At 45.8% G+C, this 12,672-nt stretch overlaps 1 protein-coding gene across 2 annotated transcripts in view; it reads left to right on the plus strand.

The window, feature by feature from the left end:
* The window catches only part of LOC109909387 (sortilin-related receptor), a 71,681-nt gene extending 60,345 nt beyond the window's left edge, over positions 1–11,336 (plus strand). For both annotated transcript variants that reach the window (XM_031795865.1, XM_031795867.1), the window contains exons 33-48: positions 294–422; positions 827–953; positions 1,768–1,937; positions 2,717–2,829; positions 3,144–3,245; positions 3,358–3,424; positions 3,770–3,852; positions 3,986–4,076; positions 4,230–4,420; positions 4,918–5,040; positions 5,275–5,439; positions 6,301–6,475; positions 6,844–6,950; positions 7,087–7,279; positions 7,598–7,810; positions 8,519–11,336. In XM_031795865.1, coding sequence (XP_031651725.1) covers positions 294–422; positions 827–953; positions 1,768–1,937; positions 2,717–2,829; positions 3,144–3,245; positions 3,358–3,424; positions 3,770–3,852; positions 3,986–4,076; positions 4,230–4,420; positions 4,918–5,040; positions 5,275–5,439; positions 6,301–6,475; positions 6,844–6,950; positions 7,087–7,279; positions 7,598–7,810; positions 8,519–8,586 — 2,117 coding nt within the window. In that variant the 3' untranslated portion in view covers positions 8,587–11,336. The remainder of the gene's footprint in view (positions 1–293; positions 423–826; positions 954–1,767; positions 1,938–2,716; positions 2,830–3,143; positions 3,246–3,357; positions 3,425–3,769; positions 3,853–3,985; positions 4,077–4,229; positions 4,421–4,917; positions 5,041–5,274; positions 5,440–6,300; positions 6,476–6,843; positions 6,951–7,086; positions 7,280–7,597; positions 7,811–8,518) is intronic.
* The last annotated feature ends 1,336 nt before the right edge of the window (positions 11,337–12,672 follow it).

The following is a 12,672-nucleotide window of genomic DNA, read 5'->3' on the forward strand; positions in this document are numbered from 1 at the left end:
AATCAGCCAGCCAGTCAGTACACTGACTTGAGTGGAGACTTTCAAACTGGCCAAAAAGGTGCGTCTGATACACATAGCCAACCCAGTAACGGTGTTCATTCATAAAATGCACAAAACACAGTTCCATCTTGAGTCAGTACCACAAAAAAACAAACAGACTAAGACACTGGAGTGTTGACGTTTCACTCTGCGTTGCCAAGTAAAACCTTGAAAGGGGATGTGGTTCTCACACTCCTTTTCTCTCTTTTCCTTCCTCCCCTTGTCTTCTTTCTCTCGCTCTCTCTGTCTGGTAGCCACGCGAGGGCCTCTGACGTGTGCGAACGGCACGCGCTGCGCTGACGGGGAGGCCTGCGTGCTGGATGGTGAGAAATGTGACGGCTTCATGGACTGCTCCGACCACAGCGACGAGGACAACTGCACCAGTGAGTCTTCAGTAGCCAGGCTTCTTCCGCACTTAAAAGGGAGACTAGGGAATGTCCAACCATCACACGTTGCGGGCAACTTCCTGCTTTACAGACGTCAACAACAACAGAATTAAAACTCTGCCCAAGAAAGACTGCCCCTATTGGCTCTTGAAACAGACCCACACCGAGCTAATAGAGGCAGTCCTGGCCAATTCTAATGTTATTGTTTATTTCTGTATTCAGGAAGTGGCCCTGCTGTCTATTACGATGTCATATTGCTGAGTCTACTTTTAATGAAACTCATGTCACAGCCCCAATCAATGTGCATAAGCAGAGTCTTCAGTCATCCAGGTGAGGGTGATGGCGTAGTATCTCTCCTCTCTAACGTTTGTACTGGGGCTGGGTTTCTGACCTGTCTGTAGCGGACTCTCTGGTCTACAAGATCCAGAACCTGCGGTGGACGGCAGACTTCTCTGGCGCCATCACCCTCACCTGGTCCAGACCTAAGAACCTGCCCCTGACCTCTTGCTACTTCCTCATCTACTTCAGGTCAGTCTGTGTGTTCTGTCTGTGTGTGAGAGTGTCGTGAGTGAGTGAGTGAGTGAGTGTGTCTCCGGGGCCAGCTCTAGCCTTTTGGGGGCCCTAAGCAAGATTTGGTCCCCCCCCCCAACCTTGCGGCAAACATTTTTAGTGGCTCCTCTCTTGACAGCGTAGAGAAGAATTAAAGTTTTTAGTTAATTTCCTGCAATTCTACACATTTTGCCATGGGCCATAGAAACATTTTGCCGTTTTAAAGCAAGTTTTCTATAATTATATAAATTGTATAACAATTTTATAACACATTGCAATTCTACAAATTTTTCCATGGGTTGGAGATGTAGTTTTAAAGCTAAATTCCTGTAGTATTTCCCCATGAGTTATGCCATATTAATATGATGTCTTCGTGAGGATGACTAACAAAATAAATAGGGGGCCCCCTGGATGTCAGGGCCCTGGTCACATGTCCTGCGTGCCCGCTCAATATTCAGCCATGATTACTTCAAGTTTAGAAAGCTAGCTAACGACCAATCGGAAAATTGTCAGCTGACTTGGCTAATTGAGTGACTGTCTGTGACATAATGAGAGAAACTGTTGAATGACGCACAGCCAATTCAAATTACACCTGGTGTATTCTAATATTCTTACTCTCAATAGTAAGTTGAGACTCCCAAAAATAAAAAGTTTGCGTTTTTAGGGCTTGGGGGCCCCTAGCAGCCGGGGCCTCTATGCAACCACTTATGTCGCGTATGCTTGTATGTGTCTGACTGTATGTGTCTGACTGTGTGTGTCTGACTGTGTGTGTATGTCTGTCTCTGTGTGCTAGGCTGGTGGGCACACAGCAGTGGACCTCTATGGACACACACAGCAACAAGAGCAGCTACACCCTGTCGGTGCTGAAGCCAGACACCACGTACCAGGTGAAGGTTCTGACCCAGTGTCTCAGCAAGCAGCACAAGACCAACGATGTGTTGACCCTGAGAACGCCCGAGGGATGTGAGTACTGTCTCGTGTGTAGACTACACGACTTTCCAAATCCTAAGATCGCCGAGCCTCTCGTTAAACCACCGTCTCTCCTGCAGGGGTTTGTCTTTCCGACGTAGTGGTACGCTCGCTGAACGATGTGACCCCCGACGGGGGGGGGGGGGGGGGTCGCACACTACAAGATTCTTCACTTGGCCGCGATGATTCTCGACACCACGCTGTCTTGCGAAAACAATGATGTGATTCGATTGTTAACGTTAGCTGTGGCTAGTCAGACTTGCCGTACAGAGTTGAAATACCTGCTCAATCCATTTGTGAGTTGAACGACATTGCTCGTGGCGAGCTCTCATTGGCTATTGCTGATCACTGTTCTTAAAATGGAGAGGGGAAGGGGAGCGATGAGGGGGAGTGAAAGGGAGAGGGAGCGAGACACACGATCATTTCACTGTGTCCATTCACAGCAGAGGATTTGTCTGAGGTTTGATTTCACACGTTGTAATTATTGTGGTTGTTTTGCTCACCCTAGTTGAATGCACTTCGTGTAAATTGCGCGGATAACTGACAGGCAAAATGAGTAACAGAAGGAATACAGGGAGGTTTTTCTGGACCCAGATTAAGCCCCCGGACTGATGCTCAGTGGAGAATCTCCATTGAAAGGGTCTTGGAAATACCTCTTTAGTGTTTATATCACTGTTATGTCACTTTTGAAGTTTGTGGCCTGCCCGCTAACAGTGTTTTCGAATGGAATATTATGGTGGATCGACAGTACTGTTATGTAATGTTTGTTGCAGTGCCCGACCCCCCCAGAAACCTGCAGCTGTCGTGTGACCACGGAGAGGACGGCACGGTGGAGGCCTCGTGGAGCGCTCCGGACAAAGCCCACGGCCTGATCCGGGAGTACATTGTGAGTTAGCCTGCCCAGACACTCGATGTCGTTTCCTCTGGTAAACCTATTAACCGCCTCTCCGTTAGTGTCATGTCCTGAGCAGTAGGGCTATAAGAAGAGATAGAAACATACGCACAACCGTTGGCTTTGCTGGATAACAACCGTTGGCTTTGCTGGATAACAACCGTTGGCTTTGCTGGATAACAAAGTAGATGTTCACCAGAAAAATAAGAAAGACTTTGAACATGAAAAGAGTTTCAACCCTGTCTTTCCTGTTTTGTTTCTCTGACTGTGTGTGTGTGTGTGTGTGTGTGTGTGTGTGGGTGTGACAGGTGGAGTACAGTGAAAAAGGTGTGGAGTGGTTCTCTCAGCGAAGCACCGGCAACAGTGTGGAGGTCAAAAACCTACAGCCCAGCACTCTGTACAAGTTTAGAGTAAGAGACCTGTCTTTCAGAGCAGCTTCATATTGACATTTGGGTCCTTAGCATTAGAACAAGGTAACATGAGCTCTTAGAATTGTTGAGTTGTGAGCCTGTGTGTTTTCAGGTGGCAGCAGTGACGGGTCGAGGTATGGGGAACTGGACTGAGGTTAAATCCATCATGCCCATGAAAGGTATGACAATCTCTCATGATCATTGCCCTGACAATATATAATTTGGCAATGTGATAGTTTGATAAATTTGACCAATTCACTAATCCAGGGTTTGTTAAAGTATGTGAGATGTGGGTCGCAAGTTAGAAGAATGTATCTGTAATCACACGCCATTTCCTTTTAGTTTGGGTCACCGGAGGATGGCACATTACTTATATGGGTCTCGAGCTGTCATCCTTCAGTGCTCTTCCTCCACTGGTTGCGTTGTGGAGATGTACAGTGTTCTGTCGCCCTCTGCTGGCCACCACTGTGTAGGTGCCTTATGTATTGGAGCTGATGCTTATTGTGTCTCTCCCTCTCTCTCAGCTCTACCACCTCCCTCAGTTATCACCGACAGCATCGCAGAAGACTCCATGAGCCTGTCTTTCAGCTTTAACTCCCAATATGAGGTCAGTTGGTGGCGTCTCTGAGTGACTTAGCGCTTGTCTATGTATTCTAACTTGCCCTATAATTCTACCGTTGTTCCATGGGTGTATTCTAACTTGCCCTATAATTCTACCGTTGTTCCATGGGTGTGTGCAGGTGAGGCAGTATGTGGTGGTGCTGTCCTGGGTGTTTGATGCTCACGTGAAGGAGAGCAGGAACTACACTGTGCGAGGCAGCGTACTGAAAGGTAGGCCCCTGTCTGCCACGAGTGTCCACACATTTTCAGACAACAAAACAAGTGTTTTTCAAACATGACTTTGTGTTATGCATCACAAACACACACTTAAGTGTTTTCAATATCCTAATCCAACTCTGTCTGTATCTACCTGTACACTTGCAGCTGCCAACCTGACCACGGGTACCATCTACGAGGTGGCTGTGTGGGCCCAGACCAGTGTAGGAGACAGCCCCACAGCCCTGTCCCGCCAGCAGACCACAGGCACTCAGCCGGAGCCTCCCCTCCTCAAGGCCCGGGCCCTCAACCAGAGCTCTGTGGACTGCAGTTGGACTGTAACCGGATCCCCTGCACAGGTAACACGGGTACAGCATGACAGCTACTGTATAACAGACATGGGACATGTTCATTTGGTCACGCAACGGAAAACATCATACAACGTTTTTTGACCCGAAAACGAAAATGAGCGCTTCTTCTTGGACAAGTTCGGGTAGTCCCTACTCTAGTCTGTTTTCTTCTATTTGGTGCCTAATGAACATGATCCTGGGTTTATGTAGTATCTGTAGTATAATTTCAAAAGCTTAAAGCATTTGATTAAGCCTGTCTCGGTTGCCCGATGGGCGGTGTTTGCTCTGTTTCATTGGTTCCATTACGCAATAAAGCTTGTCCCCACAATCAAAATATAATAAGGAATTACATAACTGATTGGATGTATTTTCTAGATGCTCAAAGCTCTTTCCATAGTAAGGGGGGAACTGTCCTCGTCCACCGCTACTTTGAAGCACCCTGCTGGAGTATTCTGGCTCCCTGTGCAGCCAGTGATGTACTGTGTGGTTGTTGTCTGTCTGTACAGGTGTATGGCATCTTCTTTGCCACCTCCTTCTTGGACCTGTACCGCTGCCCTCACAGTGTGAACACCAGCGCTAGTAGTAGCCGGACCGTCACTGTGGACAGTGATGAGCAGTACCTGTTCCTTGTGAGTTCACCCCCTATTCCTCTTCACCCTGATTCCTCTCTCAATACCTCAGATACAGAATCCGACAAACACGATTATTTCGTTGTCGCCACTGATTCCATTTTGGTCCTAACTGTACTGAACTGTAAAATGATCGACTGTAGAAAATCCGCTCACAGTTAACCAATGTGTACATTTTGGTTTCTGAAGAACAATATCTCAATGTGTGTGTGCTTGTTCACGTGTGTGTGACAGGTGCGGGCCATCTCTCCCTACCTGGGCCCTCCCTCGGAGTATGCTGTGGTTAAGATGATTCCCAACGAGCGGCTTCCTCCTCGTAACCTGCACAAGGTGCGAGTTGAGAAAACCCAGGCTACGTTGAAGTGGCAGCCTCCCTACGACTCCCCCAGCGCCCCTCTGGTACGGCCAACCTTTCAGATACAGTTAATGTGATGGGTAACTTTTTTTTAAAGTAAGTTGAAGCTTAAACTTCAAAACAGACCCAAAGTCTGGATTGCAGTCTCTCCTTGTCCATTGACTTCTTTCAGTGTAAGGATACATTGTTTGAAACATGACTGGGAATACAGATATGCATCTGTTGGTCACAGATACCTTAAAAAATGGCCCTCACATTGGGCCTCAGGATCTGGTCACGGAATTTTTGTGCATTCAAATTGCCATCGATAAAATGCAGTTGTGTTCGTTGTCCATTTGCTTATGCCTACCCATACCATAACCCCACTGCCACCATGGGGCATTCTTTTCACAACGTTGACATCAGCAAACTGCTCGCCCACACGATACCATAAATGTGTTCTGCGGATGTGAGGCCTGTTGGACGTACTGCCAAATTCTCCAAAACAGCGTTGGAGGTGGCTTATGGTAGAGAAATTAGCATTCAATTCTCTGGCAACAGTTCTGGTGGACATTCCTGACGTCAGCATACCAATTGCACACTCCCTCAACTTGAGTCATCAGTGGCATTGTGTGGCCTTTTATTGTGTGGCCTTTTATTGTTCCCAGCACAAGGTGCACCTGTGTAATGATCATGCTGTTTAATCAGCTTCTTAATATGCCACACCTATTTTTGTTCAGTGTAGTACCATGAACAGTTGTCCCTCACTACTTTTGACCAGGGCTCTGGTCAGTCGGGTGCCATTTTGGATGCCAACACGTCTGTCATTCATTGTTCTTGTGCTGTATTATATTACTGTAAACTCTGTTGAGATTGTTAAATGCACTTTCAATAAAGTTTGATTTGAATGTGTCCGTCCCGTGCAGACGTACGCGGTGCACCTGAAGGACGTGGTGCGTAAGACCGAGAGCAGCTACAAGCTGACCACCCAGAACAACACGGTGGAGTACTGCCTCAAGGGCCTGGAGCCCGGCGGACACTACAGCGTCTCCGTCCGCCTGCGCAACATGAGCAAGGAGGCCAGCTACACGCTCAACACAAGTACGGCTTATGTCCCGGAGACGGGCGCGTTCCAGGTCATCTTTATTGCAGCCGACGATCAGCTGTTTCTTTTTCCCCACAATCCCCCGGGACAGAGTTAAAACATCTCAGGGGTCATGTTAATGTAATGTAGCGATCTTCTGGCATGTGCAGCCCGACTGCAATATAGATAGACGACCTGGAACGCGCCCACACTCTGTTATATAGTGGCTGGGGGCTAGTCAAGGTTTCTTGAATATTAAAGGAGTTCAAGCTAGAGCACCAACAGCTCTGGGGAGACCACATTCAAAACCTAGTGTTCTTACATGAACATAGTTGTATGAATGTATGTTGTTAAAACGTTTTCCTTCTAACCTGTGTGGACATAGTGCCCCTGCCTGCTCCAGAGGCTCTGAAGATCCTGACGGAGAAAGACCATGTGTACCTCTTCTGGAAGAGTTTGGCCGTGAAGGAGAGGAGCTTCAATGAGAGCAGGGTGAGGGACACACACAGCTGTCTCTCCCTGTGACGACAGATCAACCCCACTGTCTTTTAGTTCCTCTGATATTCACCATCACTGTCTATGTCTGTCTGTTTCTGTCTGCACATCCGTGCTCGGTGTCTCTCCGCAGGGCTACGAGGTGCACGTGTACGACAGCCTGTCCAACTCCACCGTGCTCCTGGGTAACACCACAGAGACCTTCTTCCGGATCAGCAGCCTGCTGGCGGGCCACAACTACACCTTCTCCGTCCAGGCCCGCTGCCTGCTCAACGGACAGCTGTGTGGCGAGCCCGCCCTGCTGCTCTACGACCAGCTGGGACAAGGTGAGGCGGGGAGGGGACACTGGGGAGGATGGGAAGTTACGGGACAGATTTACTACCAACATCCATAAATCCTCATCGTCGGTTTCAGTAACAAGGTGTGGTGACATTCATACAACAGTATACGAGGTAGGATACTGATATGATGGATATGATGATAGTTTTCCATGTTCATCTTACTTCATCAATCAACTTTGTGCGATAAAAGTATATAAAGAATCTCTCATAATGGCTCCTTCATGTGCTGTATATGCAATGTCAACCACGTCAGTCAGTGAATGTCACTCACCAGGTGTAACTCCTCCCCCCACCTCCCTGCAGGTCCCAGTGACGCGGTGCGGAGCTCGGGTCAGTCAGGGGACATGGCGGTAGTGGTGGTGCCGGTGCTGTTCCTGCTGCTGCTGGGGCTGTGTGGGGTCCTGGTGGTCCTGTACCTGAGGCACCGCCGCCTGCAGAACAACTTCACCGCCTTCTCCAACAGCCACTACAACTCCCGCCTGGGCTCGGCCATCTTCTCCTCGGGGGACGAGCTGGGTAAGACTCCTTGGTTAAGTTCTATATCGAAGTAGCCACATACGTCCGTAATTGCGTCGCTCCCTTGTTTTGTGTTGACGCTTGATGTTACCGTTGACTTTGCCTGCGTGTGCCTGCGTGTGATGGCTGCTAAGGAGCCTTAATGTTATCAGTCTACACTGTGTTGGACTTGAACCACGTTGTCTTTATTTGTGAACTAACACCCATCGGGTATCCCGCTCTGCGTCCATCTGATTGGCATGGCTTTTGGGGTGGCAGGGTAGCCTAGTAGTTAGAGTGTTGGACTAGTAACCGAAAGGTTGCAAGTTCAAATCTCCGAGCTGACAAGGTACAAATCTGTCATTCTGCCCCTGAACAGGCAGTTAACCCACTGTTCCTAGGCCGTCATTGAAAATAAGAATTTGTTCTTAACTGACTTGCCTAGTTTAATAAAGGTAAAAAAATAAAAATCACTTGTAGGGCCTGGAGTTTCTCCTGATGGTGTGACCTGACCAGGAAAACTCTAGTCCCCAATTAAAGGCTGTGCTGCTAGGGACCGTAATTTGTCCTTGTCAGGTCCCATCGTCCGGAGAAACTCCTGGCCCCACTCATTTCTCATGGGTATGACCAGGATCATAAACCACATTTTAGCATGAGCCGTTCTGAATGCAACTATCATGTCATTCTTCCCTCCTCCCTTGTTCTCTTGTTTACCCGTCCTCCTTAAAGGTGACGATGACGAAGACACCCCCATGATCAGCGGCTTCTCAGACGACGTTCCCATGGTGATTGCGTAGCAGGACCACCCCTCCTCATCCTCTATCCCTCTACTATACACTCTGCCCTGCCTGTCCCAACCCGTCACCTACACGCCCGTGCCCACGTGGTACGACAAAAGGTCAGAGGTCAAGAAAGAAGGTGCGCCAACACTTTCGTCAACCAACCCCCTCAGAGAAAACAGTCTTAATACGATTCCGGATCAAAGGAAGAAAAAGTGAAACGCAACGAGAGAGATTTTTTAAAAGAAAAAAACGATGCACTTTTTTGGGATGCGCAATAACTTATTTTTTTATACATAATATATATATATCGGTCAAAGGACTTTATTGGTCGGGAACTGATGCTAACTGTGAAGGATTAGGAGTCTGTCAGGCGAGTCGAGTCGTGTGTTAGTCGCTCTGGGAGAATAGACCCAACTACAAACTAACTCCATAAAGAGCAGTTCATTGCTTGAAGCCAAAATAAGTACCTAGCAACTGGAATATCCAATGCAGAAAAAAAACACACCTAAGGAAAGAAAATATACACATAATCAATATACTGTATGTAAAAAAAAATATTGTTCAAAAGTTACCAATAAAAGCTTCTTGAAGGGAGTGAGGAAAACAAGCTCTTGACACGGCCTAAATGAACAGTCTTTATGGTATTTATTCAGGATTTATGTCACTTTAAAGACTATACTATTTGCCCATGGTACGTTGTTTAGTGTCCATACTGAAATCGATCTGAATATGTTGCTGTCTGTTCGAATGAGATCACTTTAATCTGTTGTCGATATTTGATTTGAAACTGTCCGTTGGCCTGAACACAGCATTCGGCGTCCGCGTAACCAACCAATGAGTAGGGATTAGATGAAATCGATGGCACCAGGCAGTGTCATATAGATCCATGTTCCTCCTACCACCAGCACAGGAGTTGCTGTAGTCTACTCAGCAGTAACAATAACACAGAGGAGTTGCTGTAGTCTACTCAGCAGTAACAATAACACAGAGGAGTTGCTGTAGTCTACTCAGCAGTAACAATAACACAGAGGAGTTGTTCACATTTATTAACTCCAAAAAGTCCGCTCGATCACTGTTGTGTTTCTCTACTCCCAATGCTGCATCAATAGGAAAACAGTTTGATTTGAGTTTTTTTCAGGACCACCACGATGTAAATATTCTTGTTATTCAAATATTATTATGCCCAATCTGCTGCCGTTAGTTTGTAGTGTTTGCAACCTTTGTCTCTGATGTTCTCAGGGAACTGGGTCTTTGTCTGGTCTGACACTGACGTGGTACCATCATCTGAGTCTTTCGCCAGAACCCTCACTGAGGTACTATCGTAACCCTAGAGACAGCATTTGGAGCATGACGTAATGTTGTTGTAAACTGGTTTTCTGGTTGAAAATATAAAACCAGATGACAAGGAACTGGTCTCTGTTACAGCAAGATATATTTTTCATGACGAGAGCAAGATGTCATGGGGAAAGACGTCATATTTTGGTTGTTATCTGGTCAGATAACCAGACTATTGCATTTTGTGGTTGCTGTTTGTTTTTTTGTTTAAAAAAAAGGACACGTCTAATCTACAACCTGATCATAATGTAATAATAGACATCATAACGATGTCATTGAAACCACTTTTGCTTGCTGGGATAACAATATGATGTTTAGGTCACAGTGAAGTGGACTGTGTATTTTTTTTTTTAAACGTATATTTTCCTCGATGCTAAAGAGCCATTTCAATTGATGTGAGGTATGCTTTTATTCATTGACCTGTTTTGGGGTTTTGTTCATGAATGTATTTTATATCTGTGATTTTATGGCTACGAGGCAATGTGGTGTCCCCCCCCCCCCCCCCCCCCCCCTCTCCCTCCCACCTCTCATGTGAACTGGATACACTCGCAGTCCTCTCACTTTGTATAGCCAAGAACTCTACTTTGAATGGTTCACCCCTATACTCTTGGAATGAGAGACCTGATAATGAGTTTTGATAGTGTCTGACTGTAGACTGGTTCAGGGCAGGCATCGCACCCCCAGGTTCCAGGACCACGTCCCCATCTCACTCTGGGGGTGACGTCACAGCAGCCTCCCCCATCACACTCTCCGGCCCCCGGCCACTGCAGGGCTGCTTTCAATACATTGTTTTGACATTCTTTCCTTAAGGTACTTGTGATTTTATCTCCCCCTTTTCTGTTTTCCAGGCCTTAAATAGTGCTGTAAAGTTACTGATGGGACTGTTTATTTTCTGTGGACTTTGATTTGCCACATACGCCTTATTAGAACACATTGAGTTTGTATGTATGTACTGTATTTATGACGACACGAGTACACACACACACACACACACACACTCAGTACCCTTACACAATTGCTAAAGAGAATGATCTGTACTGAAGAGAGAGCAGTAGAAGTTGTTTGTTGTTGTTCTATACAGGTCACTACTCCTGTCTGCATTGGCTGTTTTAAACAAGGCACATATCTACAGCCACCTGATGGATTTTATCTCATGTAGTCCCAAGTTTTGACAATTGTACAAAATATAATTCTTGATTGTTGTGACCGTTTCAACCCCCAACCCTTCCAAAATGTACTTTTCTTTTCTTTTCTGTAAAATAGTATGCTTAAAAAAGTTTTTGCACAGAATATAATGATATTGGACACCGCCATATTTGAATATGTTGATCTTGCTTGTTTATGGGGGTCTCAAGGACGTGAGATGTTTGAGGTACAGTGTGAAGTGTTTTAAAAACCACTTCTACTGAAATAAACTTACTGGAAATGTGCCGAAGCCTCATTTTCCTCATTTTTCACAGAGGGGATGGATGGATGGATAGACAAAAACAACACTGAAGATCTCTGCTTTCTAAATTTATTTATTTTTGTTTAATTTACTGTCTTTAGTCAATGTCCTTCCAACTTCCAAATGCTTTTGATAGAAATAAACAAATCCCCTATCGAGTCTCCTCAAAGACCCTTAACAAAGCAACGACGAACTCAGCCTTGGTTAACCACAATGCTATGAGTAAGTCCTTCAGTATTTGGCAGCGTGAAACAGGAAGGAGTGCATGTAGACAGTGCGGTGTAGTGTAAGTGTGTGTAGAGGTTCTAGAGTACGGACGTCCTGGAGATGAACTGGGGTCAGTCCTTAATCAGGCCTCTCTCACTGTGGTTTTTGACTCGCGTCTCATCTCCTGGTCTTTTCATTCTCCCTCGTTCCTCCAGTCGCGCAGAACGACCACAGCTCCACTGACGCTCATAAGGCTTTTATGACTGTTGAGTGAAGGGCATTGTCCATGCTCTCAGGGGAACTTCTGAGAAAGAGACAGAGGGCTAGAAACAAACAGTGAGGTCATTCCAGCTTTAATGCAGGCTGCACAATTCCCCAGACAGCTCTAAGATTAAGTAAAGAGGCAGGTGTGCTTCTCAGAAGAGTAGACTGTCAGGCTAGGTGCTTTGAAGGTACAAAGTACAGTAATCAATGGAATAGACATCCATGAAATGAAAAAACAGAACAACACAATAACCGCAAAAGAGAGTAATATCTTTTGTGTTTTTAATCAAAGTTTTGAAGTGCTACCTTAATCAAGTGTACATATTTATTTTATTTGGGGATAATTGTGTACTTAAATAGTTCAAATATGTTCATGATTTTACTAAGTTGAACAAGGTCATTAGCAAGACGTCTTCACACTTCTATACTGTATGTCATGCTTTCAGTATATCAACAGCCGTTCAAACTTCATCAAATAAATACTATAAGACTTAAAGACTAACGTTGGAAGTTGAATATGGAAGTTGAATTCCTCTCTGAATCAGAGGGGTTGAGTTAAATGTGGAAGACACATTTTGGTTGAATGCATTCAGTTGTACAACTGACTAGGTATCCCCTTTCCCTAATTGTTTGCTAAATTTTGACTTGAATGTTGGCTGTATGGTTCATATACAGCACATTATCACACACAATATTTTTTATCATAACAAGGTGCACTTCTAGATATATTTGTCCACTTAGCCCTTTTTTCTCAAGAGCATCCCCAGGGGCAAAAGTTCTGTATGACCTCTTCTTTAATCTCCCTCATTCCTTTGCGCCAGCTCATTGTTGTGTTCCACCTGAAAAGA

The sequence above is a fragment of the Oncorhynchus kisutch genome, linkage group LG18 (assembly GCF_002021735.2).
Source record: "Oncorhynchus kisutch isolate 150728-3 linkage group LG18, Okis_V2, whole genome shotgun sequence".
Taxonomy (NCBI): Eukaryota; Metazoa; Chordata; class Actinopteri; order Salmoniformes; family Salmonidae; genus Oncorhynchus; species Oncorhynchus kisutch.